The sequence below is a fragment of the Triticum urartu genome, chromosome 3A (assembly GCF_056163025.1).
Source record: "Triticum urartu cultivar PI428250 chromosome 3A, HENAU_Tu73, whole genome shotgun sequence".
NCBI lineage: Eukaryota > Viridiplantae > Streptophyta > Magnoliopsida > Poales > Poaceae > Triticum > Triticum urartu.
In genome coordinates, this window is record NC_141875.1 from 705,107,072 (window position 1) to 705,126,401 (window position 19,330).

A 19,330-nucleotide genomic window follows, 5' to 3' on the forward strand; every position below is an offset into this window, starting at 1 on the left:
GTTGAAGCCAAGGGATTCAACAAGCATGACTTTATCCATGTGTTGATCCTTTGAGATTGCAACTCTACCTAGACCCAATACCTTACTTTTACCAGTGTCAGCAAATGTGATGTGACTCTTGTTGGATGGACGTAAGGTTGAGTCCATAAGAAGGCTTCTTTTGCCAGTCATGTGGTTGGTACACCCACTATCAATAATCCATTCTGAAGACGCCGGTGTCGTACCCTACAGTGCAGTTAGGGGGATAGGCTTCACGAAGAGAATTGTGAAGCAAAAACATTTGACGAACCAGTGGGTTATGAAAACTTAGATCCAGATTAGGACTGATAGGGAGAGTAGCAAGCGATTCAGGAACGAAGTACATAGTAAGACCATTCGGGCATTTGATCTTGCGCCCTACAAGATGTTTAAGGTCCCCAGCAATAGCGTCAGACGATTTTGGTTTTCTGCTGGAGACCTTTCCCTGCGAAAAAGAGTTAAGCTTTCTTAGCCACCCACATCTTCAAGGGTGGCTTAGAAGCAATAAGTCTAAGTGCAGCATTTGAGAACTTTGGCTTTGGAGCCCTAGCAAAAAGTCTTGCAGGTGGACAATAGTACTCATAAGAATAAGCAGAATAGTTCTTGGTCTTATGAACATGGCAGTTTGATGAACCGTGCTCATATTCATAGGCCTGAGTATGGTTTCCCTGCAAAACATTTGCGTTAGTGCGACTCAGGTGAGTCCTCTATCTGTATGAAGCCTTTGGACCGTATGAAGCCTGTGGTCTGAGGTTTGTCTTCTTCACGTGTGGTGTCATGATGACATTCACAGGAAGATTCTCCAGACACTTTTTCGGAACCCAGATCTTCTTCATAGGCGGTCCATTCCTGCAGTTAGTACCAATGTACCTGGCAAACACTTCACCATTCTAATTCTTAAATAGTTTATAGTTTGCATCAAAGGATTCGTCAGTGACAATGGGATTTGCACAAGAGAAGCTAGATAGATTGGATAGATCTGCTGAAGATTCATTTGCAGCAACCCATGTGGTTTTGGGGTACTGCTCAGGTTTCCAGTAAGAGCCATCAGCATTCATTTTCCTTACGAACCCAACACCCTCTTTCCTGGGGTTTCGGTTCAAGATCTGCTTTTTGAGGACATCACATAGTGTCTGATGCCCTTTAAGACTTTTGTACATCCCTGTTTCAAGCAATGTCTTCAACCTAGCATTCTCATCAGCAATAGCAGTGGAATCCTCAGCAGAGGGGTTAGTTTCCACATCAACAGTTGAAGATATTGCAACAGTAGCAGCAGTAGAACATTCAGCAACAGTAGTAGCATTATCACGCTCAATGCATTTAAGACATGGTGGTTCAAATCCTTCCTGAGCGGAACTGATCTGTTTGGCGTGAAGTGACTCATTTTCCTTTTGAAGATCTTCATGAGCCGCTCTCAATTTCTCAAGATCTTGCTTCCTTTGAAGATAATCATAGGAAAGCTTTTCATGAGTTGTTGAGAGCGTTTCATGACGACTTTCAAGTTCCTCATACTTAACGTGAAGATTTTTTATGTCTTCAATTAAGGACTCAGATCGATTCATTTCAGCGCCTAACAGATCATCGCTTTTGTCTAACAGTTTTTGAATATGTTCCATGGCTTTCTGTTGTTCAGTTGCAATTTTAGCAAGTGTTTTGTAGCTGGGTTTTGAACCACAATCAGAGTCATCGTCACTGGATATTTGATAGTGAGTAGTGTGTGTGTTTACCTTGGCACCGCGTGCCATGAAGCAGTAGGTAGGAGCGGAGTAGTCCTTGTCATTTGCATCGGTGTCGGTGATGAGGTCATTGTCTTCAGTGTTGAAGATGGACTTGGCAACGTATGCTGTAGCCAGACTTGCGACGCCAGAATCGGACTCCTCCTCGGACTCCACCTCCGCCTCCTTAGAAGCGGACTCCTCCTCTGAATCCATTTCCTTGCCAACAAACGCACGTGCCTTGCCAGATGAGCTCTTCTTGTGTGATGAAGACTTTGAAGAAGACTTGGAAGAAGACTTTGAGTATTTCTTCTTCTTCTTGTCGTCAGAGTCATATTCCTTGCTCTTCTTCTTCTTTTTGTTCTCATTGTCCCACTGCGGACACTCAAAGATGAAGTGGCCAGGTTTCTTGCACTTGTGACATGTTTTCTTCTTGTAGTCATGAGCAGAAACTCCATCATTCCTTGAGCTTGATCGGGAAGACTTTCTGAAGCCTTTCTTCTTGGTGAATTTTTGGAACTTCTTCACAAGCATAGCAAGTTCCCTTCCAATGTCTTCAGGATCATCAGAACTGCTGTCAGATTCTTCTTCAGATGAGGAGACAGCTTTTGCCTTCAAGGCACGAGTTCGCCCACAGTTTGGACCGTAGATATCTCTTTTCTCAGAAAGCTGAAACTCATGTGTGTTGAGCCTCTCAAGTATGTCAGACGGATCGAGTGTCTTGAAATCAGGAAGTTCTTGAATCATTAGGGCTAGGGTGTCAAACGAACTGCCAAGTGATCTCAGTAGTGTCTTGACGACTTCATGCTTGGTGATCTCAGTAGCGCCAAGGGCTTGAAGCTCATTCGTGATGTCAGTGAGTCGATCAAATGTGAGCTGGACATTCTCATTGTCATTTCTCTTGAAGCGGTTGAAGAGGTTGCGAAGGACACTGATTCTCTGATCTCTCTCGGTTGAGACGCCTTCGTTGACCTTGGAGAGCCAGTCCCAGACTAGCTTAGATGTTTCCAAAGCACTCACGCGGCCATATTGTCCTTTGGTCAGATGACCACAGATGATATTCTTGGCAGTAGAGTCCAGTTGAACGAACTTCTTGACGTCAGCAACAGTGACACCTTCTCCAGCCTTGGGAACGCCGTTCTTGACGACATACCATAGGTCGACGTCAATGGCTTCAAGATGCATGCGCATCTTATTCTTCCAGTAGGGATATTCAGTTCCATCGAAGACGGGGCACGCAGCGGAGACTTTAATTATCCCTGCAGTCGACATAGCTAAAACTCCAGGTGGTTAAACCGAATCACACAGAACAAGGGAGTACCTTGCTCTGATACCAATTGAAAGTGTGTTATATCGACTAGAGGGGGGTGAATAGGCGATTTTTATGAAAGTCTTCAAAACATGGAAGTTATGAAGACAAACGATAGAAATAAACCTATTACCCTGCAGCGGAAGGTAGACTACACTAGGCAAGCCATAGTCAAGTATTCAATAGAGTGAAAGCACAATGACTAATAGCAGCAATGTAGTAAGGATCAGGTAGGAAGATATTATGAAGCCAAACAGAACACGCAGTCACTCAGTGAAGATAAAAGATAGTGCAATCATACAATGACTTCACAAGGAGTAACAGTACGTAAAGAGAAGGGAAGGATGAAACTAGTGACTAGTTGAAGACAATGATGTGTTGGACCAGTTCTAGTTGCTGTGACAACTATACGTCTGGTTAGGGCGGCTAGGTATTTAAACCTGAGGACACACAGTCCCGGACACCCAGTCCTGAACACGCAGCTCAGGACACCCAGTCCTCACCGTATTCCCCTTGAACTAAGGTCACACAGACCTCGCCCAATCTCTCTGGTAAGTCTTCAAGGTAGACTCCCAAACCTTCACAGACTTCGTTCACCGGCAATCCACAATGTCTCTTGGATGCTCAGAACGCGACGCTTAACCGGCTGGAGGATTCACAGTCCTCAAGTGTAATAAGTCTTCAGATCACACAGACAAGAAGACTTAAGTGATGCCCAATTCTCTTTGGCTCTGGGTGGTTAGGGCTTTTTCCTCGCAAGGAATTCTCTCTCAAAGGCTTCGAGGTGGGTTGCTCTCAAACGACAAAAGCCATATACTAACTCTGAGCAGCCAACCATTTATGGTTGTAGTGGGTGGGCTATTTATAGCCACTAGGCAACCCGACCTGATTTGTCCGAAATGACCCTGGGTCACTAAGGAACTGACACGTGTTCCAACGGTTAGATTTCAAACTCACACGGCAACTTTACTTGGGCTACAAGCAAAGCTGACTTGTCCGACTTTGGACAAGATTCGCTCTCATAGTCTTCACTCGAAGACATAGGTTTTGGTTAGGCATCACTTCAGTCATTCTGACTGGTTCTCTTGGACCCCACTTAACAGTACGGTGGTTCCTATGACTCAATAAAGAAGAAAGAGAACTACGAAAGATCTAAGTCTTCGAGCTCCATAGGCTTCATGTGATGTCTTCTCTTGTCATAGTCTTCAATGTGAATATCTTCATATACCACCTTTGACTTCAATGTCTTCATACATTTTTAGGGGTCATCTCTGGTAGGAAAACCGAATCAATGAGGGACTTCTACCTGTGTTATCCTGCAATTCACACAAACATATTAGTCCCTCAACTAGGTTTGTCGTCAATACTCCAAAACCAACTAGGGGTGGCACTAGATGCACTTACAGGAACAATTAGCTAGAGTAGCTCTGTGCAGAGCATTGTTGACATAGAAATTTGCAAAATACATACAGATCTGAATGTGGCAGACCCATTGACTAAACTTCCCTCACAAGCAAAACATGATCACACCTTAGTACTCTTTGGGTATTAATCACATAGCGATGTGAACTAGATTATTGACTCTAGTAAACCCTTTGGGTGTTGGTCACATGATGATGTGAACTATGGGTGTTAATCACATGGTAATGTGAACTATTGATGTTAAATCACATGGCGATGTGAACTAGATTATTGACTCTAGTGCAGTTGGGAGACTGAAGGAAATATGCCCTAGAGGCAATAATAAAGTTATTATTTATTTCCTTATATCATGATAAATTTTTATTATTCATGCTAGAATTTTATTAACCGGAAACACAATAAATGTGTGAATACATAGACAAACAGTATGTCACTAGTATGCCTCTACTTGACTAGCTCGTTGAATCAAAGATGGTTAAGTTTCCTACCCATAGACATGAGTTGTCATTTGATTAACGGGGTCACATCATTAGAGAATAATGTGATTGACTTGACCCATTCCATTAGCATAGCACTTGATCGTTTAGTTTGTTGCTATTGCTTTCTTCATGAATTATACATATTCCTATGACTATGAGATTATGCAACTCACGTTTACCGGAGGAACACTTTGTGTGCTACCAAATGTCACAACGTAACTGGGTGATTATAAAGGTGCTCTACAGGTGTCTCCGAAGGTACTTGTTGGGTTGGCGTATTTCGAGATTAGGATTTGTCACTCCGATTGTCGGAGAGGTATCTCTGGGCCCACTCGGTAGCGCACATCACTATAAGCCTTGCAAGCATTGCAACTAATGAGTTAGTTGCGGGATAATGTGTTACGGAACGAGTAAAGAGACTTGCCAGTAACGAGATTGAATTAGGTATTGAGATACCGACAATCGAATCTCGGGCAAGTATCATACCGATGACAAAGGGAACAACGTATGTTGTTATACGGTTTGACCGACAAAGATCTTCGTAGAATATGTAGGAGCCAATATGAGCATCCAGGTTCCGCTATTGGTTATTGACCGGAGACGTGTCTCGGTCATGTCTACATAGTTCTCGAACCTGTAGGGTCCGCACGCTTAAAGTTTGATGACGGTTATATTATGAGTTTATGTGTTTTGATGTACCGAAGGAGTTCGGAGTCCCGGATGAGATCGGGGACATGACGAGGAGTCTCGAAATGGTCGAGACATAAAGATCGATATATTGGATGACTATATTCAAACATCAGAAAGGTTTCGAGTGATTCGAGTATTTTCGAGAGTACTAGGGAGTTACGGGAATTCGTATTGAGCCATACGGGAAAGGAGAGAAAGGCCTCAAAGGGTGGCCGCACTCCTTCCCATGGGCTGGTCCGAATTGTACTAGGGAGGGGGGCGCCCCCTTCCTTCCTTCTCTTTTTCCCTTCCCTTTCCTTCCCTCCTACTCCTACTACTTGGAAGGGCTCCTAGTTCTACTAGGAAAGGGGGAATCCTACTCCCGTTGGGAGTAGGACTCCCTTAGGGCGCGCCATAGAGAGGGCCGGCCCTCCCCCTCCTCCACTCCTTTATATACGGGGGCAGGGGGCACCCCAAAGACACAACAATTGATCTCTTAATCTCTTAGCCGTGTGCGGTGCCCCCCCTTCACCATAATCCACCTCACTCATATCGTAGCGATGCTTAGGCGAAGCCCTGCGTCGGTAGAACATCATCATCGTCACCACGCCGTCGTGCTGACGAAACTCTCCTTCAACACTCGGTTGGATCGAAGTTCGAGGGACGTCATCGAGTTGAACGTGTGCTGAACTCGGAGGTGTCGTACGTTCGGTACTTGATCGGTCAGATCGTGAAGACGTACGACTACATAAACCGCGTTGTGCTAACGCTTCCGTTTTCGGTCTACGAGGGTATGTGGACATCACTCTTCCCTCTCGTTGCTATGCATCACCATGATCTTGATTGTGCGTAAGAAATTTTTGAAATTACTATGTTCTCCAACATTATATGCCCTAATACCCGAATAGGAGTACTCCTTACCAGTGTTCCTCAATGCAAAATCCGAGTGCTCCTAGTCAATGCTCTTTTGCGACGTTCTGTAGCCGACTAGGCCAACCCACGTCGGCGCTAACAAAGAATCTCAATGAGATCTTTTAGTTTTTCATTTTCTTAAGTTCAACTTTATAGCTAAAGCAGTTTTAGAGGTTTTTCTCTAGAAAAAACTCCCATCTAGAATTGGTTACGGATTTTTTTAAAATTACAAAAACAAAAATGTTCAAAGTTGTTTTTAAAATAATCACGGTTTTTCTAGAAAGTTCTTGAATTTTGTAAATGTTATCCATTTTCATAAAATGTTCTCAGATATTAAAATATTCAGACTTTTTAAAAGTGTTTTTTGACTTTTAAAAATATATAGATATTTTAAAAAATATTCTAATATTTAAAGATTTATCATTGGATCTGTAATCTAAGGGCCCCGGTTAACCCACCCACCCACTCATTCCGTGTGTTTCCATCTGCAGCGCAGTTCAAGATCTCAGGAGAGCCCAGTTGTGACCCAAGTACGAGACCCTCGGACTCGGGCAGAGTACTATATTACAGGAGCAATGCTAGACCTACGAAGATATTCTACATAAGCTACTGGACAGACTTATGTGAAAGATCGGTTTTACTTCCTAGGCGACCGACTGCTAGAGCGCTCGATCCTAATCTTTTCTCTTCCCCTGATTCGAACGGTGGGAGCCCGGGCGCGTGGCACTTTTCCCCCTCAATTAACCAAAACAAAAAAGATTAGGGCCTGTCTAAAATCGGCCGCTGAAATGTGCGCGCGTCAAATAGCAACACCCGTGAAAGATTACTGTTGGACCTAAGGGGAGGATGGGGCCCATCCCCTGAAAATCAGGAGGACAGAGATAATTAATGAGAGGGATTTACATCGAGCTTTAGTAACTTCACCTAGGTGTAGAATGATCGATTTTACAGGGTCGTAAATCTCAAAAAAGAAAAACTATTTTACAGGGTCGTCAACATTTCAGCCAACGACAAGCACGCGAAACACGAACGTTCTGTACTTTTCCGCCAGTAGTGTACTGCCGTACTTGCAAAGTTGGTAATCTCCATCCGTTGCTATCCCCCTAAATACGATAATGTCGCCGTAATCCATCCGTGCGTCACGCAAGGGTATAGTATACGATTGAGCTCATGTCAGCGCGTCAAATTTATAAATCGGCTCTGCCGCCGTAAGCGCTTTCCGTATGACGTGACGTCTCGCTGGACTGGTCGCGGACTAATCTCCACCGCTACAGTGCTGTGCCATGAGGAAATTGCACAAACCATCTACTTTTGGTGCTAGTGTTTCACAAAACACGTGCTTTATAGGTTTGTTGCATAAAACACCACATATTGAGGTAATTCAGTGCAGTTAGGTCTAATCCACCATTTAGATGGATTGACATGATTCATAATAAGTGAATCCAGTTTGTAAGTCCACCGGTGGTAAAAAAACAGTGTTGGAGATGCACAAGTTTGTGTAGCAATCTTATGTTATTTCATATGAAATTTTGGCTATTTATGAATATTTTAAGATTTGCGTAGCAATTTATGTTATTTCACATGAAATTTCATGGTGTTGCAGAAAACAATTTAAGTAAATCACACATGTATCCAATACTATTCTAAAAAAAATGCAGCTCATTTGGACCAACAGTTTGTGAGATATTTGCAACGTTAATTGGCTCGTTCAATTTTTTGCTCAAAATTTAACATTTTTAAAAGATTAAAAAAAATCATAGATGCACTCACTCACTAATATTGTCTGAAAAAATTAGCTCAAATTATAGCAAAAGAATTGTGAGATATTGACAGTTCTAGTTGGCTGCTGATATGACCAGTGTTTTTTTTTTCTTTTGCCATCACTGTACTTAAAAATGAGACCAAGTTGTCAGAAATCGTGTCAACACACACAAATAATAGATTAGACCTACCTGCAATGAATTAGCTCAATATGCGGTGTTTTGTGCAACAAACCTCTAAAGTGGGCGTTTTATGCAACACTAGTACCAAAAATAGGTGGTTTGTGCAATTTCCTCGCTGTGCCGTAGCCCAGTGTTGCATATAGTTCTACAGTTCTACAATGCTTAATGGATTAACGTTCGCGAGTACTTTTTTCCAATCGCCTGCTGATTAGGTTTTAGGTGTTTAGTAGCGTGTGCGCCTCTACACACGCTAGAGAGCCGCCAAAAGTGAAATAATTATTTCTCGAAACATATATTGATTTGCATTAGAAAACGAACGTCACGATGGTGCAAAAGTTCGCACAGTTAAACCCACAAAACCAGAAGGTATAACAAATGGGCTAGGCTAACAAAAAACATAGGGGACAGAAAGCCAAAGTGGGTAAGACATGTATAAAACAAATTTGCAACGCCTCCTCTAACATAGGGAAGTGATGTAAATACATCATGGGCAGCACAATTAGTCCCTCTAGAAGCATGCTCGAAAATAATATGCGAGAAATCACGCAAGGTGATATATATCATCAAAACTGCCATCGAAGACCGAAAGAGCTACCACCATTCTTCATTGTTTCTATCGCGTCGATGTTGTCGGAGTTCACCTTTAGGCAATTACACCCGACTGTAGTTGCCAAATTGAGACCAAACCATAAGGCCAGTGCCTCAGCCATAAGGGCATCTCGACACCAATCGATTTCCCAGTTTCCTGCCGCGATGAATCAGCCATTCAAGTCTCTGATGACAACGTCAAACTAGCCAGAAGTAAGGTGTGTGTAGGATGGATGGAAGATCCACATGTAGAGAATGTTGATACTCTTGTAATAGATACTCCTAAAACCTAAAACCTTTAAGTAACCAGTCGGTGACCGTCACTACCGTTCCCCTCAAGATAGATTCTTATCAACTAAGAAATCGAATAAATTTAATTTGGAAGTTTGAAAGTAGATCAAGTAGAACGAGCTTGGTTGCACTAACAGAAAGGTACCGGCATCATGGTGGTAAGGGCATGCACACTGTTTGATAAGACAATGTTATCTTAAGCCTTGCATGTAATTTAGAGATGACAATAAAAGAATGTCTACAATGGGTTATCTCTTAGTATTATCTTTAATAACTAGCAATTCCTAAAAATGTGGTGAGACAAACTGTGCTAAGAGATCATCTCTTAAATAAGAGAAGACAAGCCTTTTGTTATGAATTCTCCCTCCTCCACTTCAGCATTTATCCTATGTGGCACTTTTAAAATAGCGTCATTGTACATTCCCTAAGGCTTCTCGATAGGATCTACATATCAAGGTAGATTCTACTATCTCTTCTAAGTGGGCCTTTGGAGGTAAAAAAGAAAAAGAAGCAACTGCTAGGATCATCTACTTTGCAGCAAATTAGGGTAGATATTTATTCATTCCATCATTAAAAAATTATTGTGATTTTTTTTTGCATGGCAAATTAGCGAGATGCATGCCAAACTTAGGTAAAAAATGGCCTATCGTTGCCCTCCGGTAAAAGTTCACGAAAGAAAACCTTTTTTTGAGTTGGCGGTAAAAAGAAAACCTTGGTCATGATATGAGCATCACGTGCTAGCTCGATGGGCTGGCATTTGCTGACTTTAAGTCAGGTGACATAAGCCCTGTTTTGTTTCAGCTTTGATAGAATTTGAATCACCTACGGATTCGCTTCCCCCGGCAAGCTTTGCGACTGAAAGACACTTTGAGATACTCCAGACAATTGCACTGAAAATGACCCGAATGTAGATTCAGCTTCACTAGCAAAGCTAAATTTGGTCCCTAAATCTCAAATGAAATAGTTACTTGTTTCAGAATTAAGATCCAGCTGCACTGGCAAAGCTGAATCCGGTCCCTGGAGCTCAAACAAAGAGGCCTTAGGCCCCGTTTGTTTTAGCTTTGACCAGATTCGAATCACTTGTGGATTCACTTCACTGGCAAAGTTGATTCTACGACCCAGTTTGTTTCACCTTTGGTTTCGAATCTCATGTGTATTCACTTTACTGGTAGAGCTAATTCTGTGAATCAGTTTTGCCACTGAAAGCTTCAGGCGATTGCACTGGAAACAGTCCGAATTCAGATTCTGCTTCAGTCGCAAAGTTGATTTCAAATAATTGTTTGTTTCAGCTTCTAGATTCAACTTCATTGGTAAAGTTGAATCTAGTCCCTAAATCTCAAACGAAATTGCCCTTTGTTTCAGATTTTAGATTCAGCGTCATTGGCAAGCTGATTCTGATCGTTAAAACTAAAACAAACAGGGCCTTAGGGTCACTAATATGTGGGGCTGCAAACCAACCGGCCCATATGTCAGCGACGCTAAGTCAACTGACCCACGTACGTGTAAGTGATAATAAGTCACCTGACTTAAAACTTAAAGGCAGCAAATCTGAACCGTAGCTCGACACGTGCAGGCTCCTCTCGGCTCCGAATGACAAAACTTCAAACCCCGGGGGATCCTGGGAGAAAGGGTTTTCTAAGGCTAGACGGAGAGAGAAAGCTGAGAGGAGATGCCCAAGCATGGGGCCATACAGATGCTCCGAGGAAGCAGGCACGCGGGCGCCCTGTGCGTGCTGCACGGGAGGGAGCCCCCTCCGCGGCACGGGCCGGCACGCGCCCGGCGCGCTCCATCACGCCCACGGCGCGTGTCTCCAGCGCCCCGCCGCTACGTGGCCGCGCGCGATTAACATAATCCCACGGCCTGATTAACATAATCCCGTCGCTTAGCTTGCCTCCCTTAGACCCCCCCTGCAGATGCAGTCCCTCCCTTATCCGGCGTACGCAGATAGCTCAACTAATCTGCTTGGGTCAGCAGCTAGCCATTAGTAGTAGCAGCCCACTAGCTGCACTTAATTATGCATCGGTTCGTTTTATAAACGTTTTGAGTTTTGGTTTGGCGACGATCATCCTCATTATATTATGCTTCCACGAATCAGCTCTCTAGATTTATTTATTTTTGGCAGGAAAATCATCTCTCTGAGTTGATTGGAGTATTAGACCGACCAAAAATGGCATCCAATCCGGTCCCAGCGAGAGCGAACCCGAATATATTGGCTGGATCGATGCTAGATCTATACCTGCGTTTCCTTTTTGCTTCAGCAAAGGGAAAATGTTAGGCCCACCGGTCCATATCTACTAGTAGTATTTTCATCAAAACAGACATAGAAAAGGCAATCCATCGTTAATTCTTTTTTGCAAGTGAATCCATCATCAAATCAATTGTATGATTATAAGCAACTAGTTTTCCTTTGCCATAAAACTTTCATTCTATTTATCATCAATCATGGAAGTACAAACATCAAAAATAATAAAAATTACATCTAGATCCGTAGACCACCTAGCGACGACTACAAGCACTGAAGCGAGCCAAAGGCGCGTCGCCGTTATCACCCCTCCCTCGCCGGAGCCGGAAAAAACTTGTTGTAGTAGACAGTCGGGAAGTCGTCGTGCTAAAGTCCCATAGGACCAACGCACCAGAACAACAACCGTCACCGATGAATAGGAGCGTATATCGAAAGGATCGAACCTGAGCACACACTGATGTAGGTGGACGAAGACTCGATCCATGGATCCACCAAAGACAACCACCACAAAATCTTGCGATATCCGCCGAACGCACATCTCCACATGCCCTCTAACGATACTAGACGCACCACCAGGACGGGAGCTAGACGGGGAGAACATTATTTCATCATCAAGGAGACACCACCATCTCGTCTTCCATAGCAGCACACAAATCGTAACAAAACTCACAGAAACACATAAAAATAGAGCACACCCGTCGGCAAGGGCCAGGATCCACCGCGCTCCCATGGCCCTCAAAGTAAGCCGAGAGAAAATGGTAACAAAACACATAGCCTGTACTAACTCAGATAAGCCCTCAATAATTTAAACGGCCTTCAACCAAAGGTGAGGAGAATGCGGATCTTCAGGTGGAAATAAGTTGTGTAATTGTGAACCATAGCCCCGGTGTACTAAAAAAAGATTTGATTCAATCATATATGGTATCATTTGGGGCCTCTTTGGTTCGTGTAATTTTCCAGAAAATAGGACTATGAAGACCATAGACATAGGATGTTATGCAATAGATGTTAGTTGGTTGCACCGCGGGAGTACATATTTTATTCTATATATAGGGTTGGTTGTATCCCATGATTGTAATTGAAACAAAGGAAAAAAATCATGATGTACTCGACTGAAATTTTCCTTTGGGATTGCATTCAAAGTTTGCCATATGACTTTTTTTGCTATGAATTATTATCCTCCAAATGAAACAACCTCTATTCGAAGAATCACTAAGAATCTGGCCAAAATTTCTATGAAATTATTTTGAACCAAATAGGAGCTTGATGTACCATGTAATTAATTATTGGGCCTGTGATGATGCAAATAAAGCGACGCATGTGCTAGCTAAACATAGTTATTGTAATAAATTCTCTAGCATTTGGACGGACAAGCCTGTTGAAAATATGCCCTAGAGGCAATAATAAATTAGTTATTATTATATTTCATTGTTCATGATAATCGTTTATTATTCATGCTAGAATTGTATTGATAGAAAACTCAGATACATGTGTGGATACATAGACAACACCATGTCCCTAGTAAGCCTCTAGTTGACTAGCTCGTTGATCAATAGATGGTTACGGTTTCCTGACCATGGACATTGGATGTCGTTGATAACGGGATCACATCATTAGGAAAATGATGTGATGGACAAGACCCAATCCTAAGCCTAGCACAAAGATCGTGTAGTTCGTATGCTAAAGCTTTTCTAATGTCAAGTATCATTTCCTTAGACCATGAGATTGTGCAACTCCCGGATACCGTAGGAATGCTTTCGGTGTACCAAACGTCACAACGTAACTGGGTGGCTATAAAGGTTCACTACAGGTATCTCCGAAAGTGTCTGTTGGGTTGGCACGAATCGAGACTGGGATTTGTCACTCCATGTGACGGAGAGGTATCTTTGGGCCCACTCGGTAGGACATCATCATAATGTGCACAATGTGACCAAGGAGTTGATCACAGGATGATGTGTTACGGAACGAGTAAAGAGACTTGCCGGTAACGAGATTGAACAAGGTATCGGATACCGACGATCGAATTTCGGGCAAGTACAATACCGCTGGACAAAGGGAATTATATACAGGATTGATTGAATCCTCGACATCGTGGTTCATCCGATGAGATCATCGTGGAACATGTGGGAGCCAACATGGGTATCCAGATCCCGCTGTTGGTTATTGGCCAGAGAGTTGTCTCGGTCATGTCTGCATGGTTCCCGAACCCGTAGGGTCTACACACTTAGAGTTCGGTGACGCTAGAGTTGTTATGGGAAATAGTATGTGGTTACCGAAGGTTGTTCGGAGTCCCGGATAAGATCCCAGACATGACGAGGAGCTCCGGAATGGTCCGGAGGTGAAGATCGGTATATTGGACGAAGGGTATTGGAGTCCGAAATTGTTCCGGGGGTACCAGGTGATGACCAGCGTGTCCGAAAGGGGTTTCGGAGGCCCCGGCAAGCGTTGGGGGGCCTTATGGACCAAGGGGAGAGGGCACATCAGCCCACTAAGGGGCTGAGCGCCCCTCCCACCCCATCTCACGTAACCAGGAGAGGTGGGGGCGCCACCCCTAGGGCAGCCACCCCTCCCGGCTTGGGGGGCAAGTTTCCTAGGGGGTGGGGGCGCCCAAACCCATCTAGGGTTTCCCCTGTGGCCGCCGCCCCTCCCCTAGGGAACCCTAGGGCGCCTCCCCCTCCTCCCTTCCCCCTATATATAGTGAGGGAGAGAGAGGGCAGCCGCACCCTTCCCCTGGCGCAGCCCTCTTCCTCCTCCAACACCTCATCCTCCTCCGTAGTGCTTGGCGAAGCCCTGCCGGAGAACCACGAGCTCCATCACCACCATGCCGTCGTGATGTCGGAGTTTTCCCTCAACTTCTCCTCTCACCTTACTGGATCAAGAAGGAGGAGACGTCTCCCAACCGTACGTGTGTTGAACGCGGAGGTGCCGTCCGTTCGGCGCTAGGATCATCGGTGATTTGGATCACGACGAGTACGACTCCATCAACCCCGTTCACTTGAACGCTTCCGCTTAGCGATCTACAAGGGTATGTAGATGCACTCTCCTTCCCCTCGTTGCTAGATTACTCCATAGATTGATCTTGGTGATGCGTAAAAAATTTTGAATTTCTGCTACGAGCCCCGACAAAGCCCCCGGGCTGTCTGGTCTCAAACCTTGTGGACGATGTAATTCCTTTTTAAGCCAATAAAGCTAGCCATGATGGCCTTCCCTTAAAAAAAATATTGAGCGTGTGATGCTGAAGCCATGGAATTTTCTATTCTATTCTATAAAAAGGATGCAAGTTGATCAATTAATGTATAACAAATCTAGCCATACAAAGTATGTGGCCATACACAAAATTTATCTACACACGGCAAATACATATATGCAAGACCATGAAATGATTTGTTCATTTTGGTTTTCTTCATATCAACAAGATTAATTATTTCACATGGATCTTGGAGCACCATAAGGTAAAACCCTTCACTTTGTTCTTAACTTTTAGATTGCAGACTTAGGCATCCACATTAGTTAGCTAAACTAAAATTCGTTATCTAGAAAGTCGCATTTGACACTGACGTCCCCTCATCTCTGGCCCTATATAAATGGGAGGTCACCACTCCGGAACTGGCTCAAGCAGCTGTCCATACATCAAACCTGCCATGAGAAGTAGTTAATGCTAACCATCTCTCAATAAAATTCCATTAGCTTAGAGGGTCTTCCCCTACTACCAGGCTACCACTACCGCTTCCTCTAGAGTCTCACAAAGAATAACGCCATTAATTAGGAGCCAGATAGCTCGCTGGTTAGGTGGCTAATTAAGCTAGGTTGTTCCACCATCACCCCTAACCTCTCCACACGAACTCGACCTAGCAGAATCTAGCTGCTGCGAGCTGCCGGCCTGCAATGGGGCACCAGCACCAGATGTTCGAAGACCCGTTCGCGAGCAGCATATCGTCGCTGGAGGCGGACATCTTCTCCGTCGCCGCCGGCCACCACCATCCGCAGTGGCCGGGCCTCGACCACGACGTCCCGTTGGCGCCGGCTGCCAACAACGGCACATCGTCCGGCGGCTACGGCTCCCCCGGTGGCGGCGACGGCTCGGGCTCCCACCGCAAGATCAGCCACAACGCGTACGAGCGCGACCGCCGCAAGCAGCTCAACGAGCTCTACTCCGACCTCCGCTCCCTCCTCCCCGACACCGATCACACGGTAATTAAATTTCTCACTCAAACTAACTCATCAGCCTTCCTCTGAGCTACATGTTAGAGATTCCGTTCTGAACGTCTGTTGGATTTCTCTGGTGTTGCAGAAGAAACTGAGCATTCCGATCACGGTGTCGCGGGTGCTCAAGTACATCCCGGAGCTGCAGAAGCAGGTGGACGGACTGGAGAAGAAGAAGGAGGAGCTGACGCGCGCCAACTGCAAGCCCGGCGTGCTGACCATGAAGGAGAACATGGCTCCGATCGTGTCCGCCACCTGCCTCGATGACAGAGAAATCATGGTCCAGGTCAGCCTGGTGAGCACCATGGCCGGAGTTCTGCCCATGTCCAAGTGCATCAAGGTGCTGGAGAACGAAGGCCTACGCCTCATCAGCTCGTCGACTTCCGCGTTTCACAACAGGACGTTCTATAGCCTCCATCTTCAGGTACACATCAACAGATGCATCTGCCTTTAGCTCCTGTTGTTCTCATATCATCGATGCTTGTGATTTGATCATTTTTGGATTCTTTTTTACTTGGCTTGCTTACCACGTATGCCATGTGGTTGCTTATGATTTGATCTTAACAACTAGTAGTATATAGTACTTGACGAGCTAAAACTCAGCAAAGCACTTCTTTTCCTGCGATGTCGACTGCCGTGGGTCCACATAAAAGGATAAGGATTTATCAAAATCTAAAGAGAACATGAATTTGGGGACATTTATTTTGGATATATATGCAATATGTAGGATCTTGCCATGCCGTACACTGGATTATCTAGCATAGAATTAGAACTATTTTGATTTAATCCATAAAGGTAAAAACATTATGGGCATTTGTAAGCTCGTTAACTTATTACAGTATGACTTGCTTGGGTGCATGCTCCCCCTCATAAAAGATTATGATTGTTAACTCAGATCAGTGGTGGAGATTATAGAGGCCATCCATTGAGTTAAAAATTGTAGCATAGTACAACGAACGGCAAATGGTACATTTTGTTTACCTTGACCGGCACATGCAAGGATTAAGCCAATGAAACGAATATGTACAACGCATCATTAGTTTCAATCGGACAACAAAGGGACTCTCCTAGTGCTAAAATGGTCCCTCTAGCTATATATTGTGTGGATTCCACAAAACCCTAGTCATTCGAGGTTGACCGGTTCCATCTTTCGAGCTTCAGAGGGTTTATACTACTACCGAAGTGTCAACATTCATTGGTGATCAATCTTTACACCCTTGGCAAAGAGCACGACCGAGGTCCCTCTATTTCAGTCATTTGTTTGGTTTTTTGGATATGAAGAACAAAGCACTTGGGTGGACGAGGTTATTGCTTCTTCCTCCTAATTCAGCCAGGTCAGTTGATACTAGACTAGATCTAGGTATACTATTTTTTCTGAAACGGGGGCAAAAGATTTTCCTCGTCGATTAATCAAGCAAAAAAAATTGCCCAATTAGTTGGCAGAAAACCGAACGAAAACCGTGATCTAGGTACTAGGGGGTGGCTACACCCACATAGATCTTTGTTAGCCTTGGCTTTTGTCTCACATCCTTTCCAGCCCCAACTTAAAAGGGGTTACATCTGGACTTATGTCAAGGCACAAGAAAGAGATATGCCATGAGGAGACACAAAATCTCATGAGATGGCGCCATGATTGCGTGGCCAAGCGGCTCCATTAAGCATGAGACCTGTTCGCCAACAAACAGACATGGTCCAAGTTCAACTGACCTTCATTTGTGAAGGACCATGTGGCCCAAGTTTAGTTGTGTGGTGAAATCAGTTCCACATGGCAATTGTAGAGAAAGTTTTTTTTTGTGGGAAAACTTTCAGTCTATTCATCTTCAATCATGATAGTACAACGAATACTAGAAATAATAAAAATACATCAAGATCCGTAGACCACCTAGCGACGACTGCAAGCACTAAAGCGAGAAAGTTTGACCGGCATATATACTCTTGTCTACCAACCACATATAGCATTTATGGGTTAACCCTTTTAGAGCATCTTCAATGGCAACCCGTAAATTTCCTCATGCATCCATGTTTGTCTTCGGTTTGCGGGAAAAATCGCGTCCGTACCGCACCGCGGACCGCTACAGGCCCGCGCTGGATGGCTTCCGCTGTCCGAATATCATGGTCCGGATGCATGCAGGAGGTTTGCGGGTCGGCGTTGGAGATGCCCTTACATGAAGCGATGATGAAGCTGCAGTAGCGGCGATAGGTATGTATGGTCCGTCTAATAGATGGGTAGAACGTTGAATGAATTTGGGCTAGAGTTTTACACAAGTAACGTCCTCTTTTTTAAGACAATGACGTGTACTCTCACACAACCGAATGCATGGACACTTATTCGCATCCTTTTACCTCAACCCCACAATGAGTATCAATAGTATAGATGGAAAATGCCTATCCAAATAACTATTTATCAGACCTTTATGCAAATTTCTCCGCCAAAAGAAAAGAATCTTCATGCAAATATGCATGCGTTATCCACTTTATTTGACAAACTGAGCAGTAACGCTATAAATGTGTCAAAATTATATATGAATGACTAAAAGTGTGTACACTTTGGCATTAAAATCCAGGCTGCATGCACCAGACGGCAATTTTATATCAAAGAACTTACAATGCCATCTTATTTTTTGTATTGAAACAGAGAACCCAACGGACGATGAGCAAGGAGTGTCCGGCATTTTGTGAAGAACTGGAGAACGCCCTGACGCAAAAGGCAGGACTACGTCTACATCACCACCAGTAGCTCATATGTAGCATAAGAATGGTGTATACTGTGGTGTTTAACCACCATGAATCAAAATACATGCATGCCATAGATATAGGGCAAATACACAAGATAAATAGTACTGCTGATATGCATGCACGATCGTACGTATAATGCAGCGTGTTTCATATATAGTAACTATATGCAATTGTATATACATTTCTGTGTATCTCAACTGTATGCTGAAGATAACTAGTAAAACAGATATATCTTACTACCTCTGTTCCAAAATATAAGAATTTAGGAACAGAGGTAGTGGTAGAAATAAATGTAGAGGTTGGCACAAAGCAGTCGCACTGTGATGAAAGAGTACTGACAATCCCCATAGTGCTTGTTTCGATGGCGGGCAAGTGCAGTGAGTTTTCTGGCAGTGTTTTGAACTCGCTGCCCCGTTTTCTTTTCTTCCTCAACTGTTCTGGAACACTATATATATGTATTTCTGTTGTTTTTCAATGGAAAGGGGTACGCCCGGTTCAAAAAAAAATTATTCATGTATACATAAATATATGAGGCTCTTTTCACTATTTTAACCTTGTCAGAAAACTTTAGCACAAAATAAACTCCTCATAAATTTATTTCACGATCTGACCCTTTTGGTAACGCCACAAGCCGTGACGTTTCTGCTCCCCTTCATAAATAAGTGGCAAATGTGAAGAAGCTACTTGAAACGCCACTAACAATGGTGTTTGATATTTGGGCAGCAACGCCGCGCCCTTTGGCGTTTCCAACAACACCACACACGCTGTCATTTTTGCCATGCCACATAGTGTGTCGACCAGGC

General features: G+C 44.0%; 1 protein-coding gene across 3 annotated transcripts; it reads left to right on the forward strand.

Moving 5' to 3' along the window:
* The first annotated feature begins 15,184 nt into the window (after positions 1 to 15,184).
* On the forward strand, positions 15,185 to 18,718 carry LOC125546064 (protein IRON-RELATED TRANSCRIPTION FACTOR 2-like). Of its 3 annotated transcripts, none has more exons than XR_015599078.1 (4): positions 15,185 to 15,779; positions 15,880 to 16,215; positions 16,953 to 17,991; positions 18,427 to 18,718. XR_015599078.1 is itself a non-coding variant. In XM_048710191.2 (4 exons), the coding sequence occupies exons 1-4, from the start codon at positions 15,474 to 15,476 to the stop codon at positions 18,443 to 18,445; spliced, it is 834 nt and encodes a 277-aa protein (XP_048566148.2). In that variant the 5' UTR covers positions 15,185 to 15,473; the 3' UTR covers positions 18,446 to 18,718. The 3 variants fall into 3 exon arrangements, 2 of the variants coding, with proteins under 2 accessions (XP_048566148.2, XP_048566150.2); XM_048710191.2 differs by having other exon boundaries at positions 16,953 to 17,125; XM_048710193.2 differs by lacking the exon at positions 16,953 to 17,991 and having other exon boundaries at positions 15,187 to 15,779.
* Positions 18,719 to 19,330: the final 612 nt, after the last annotated feature.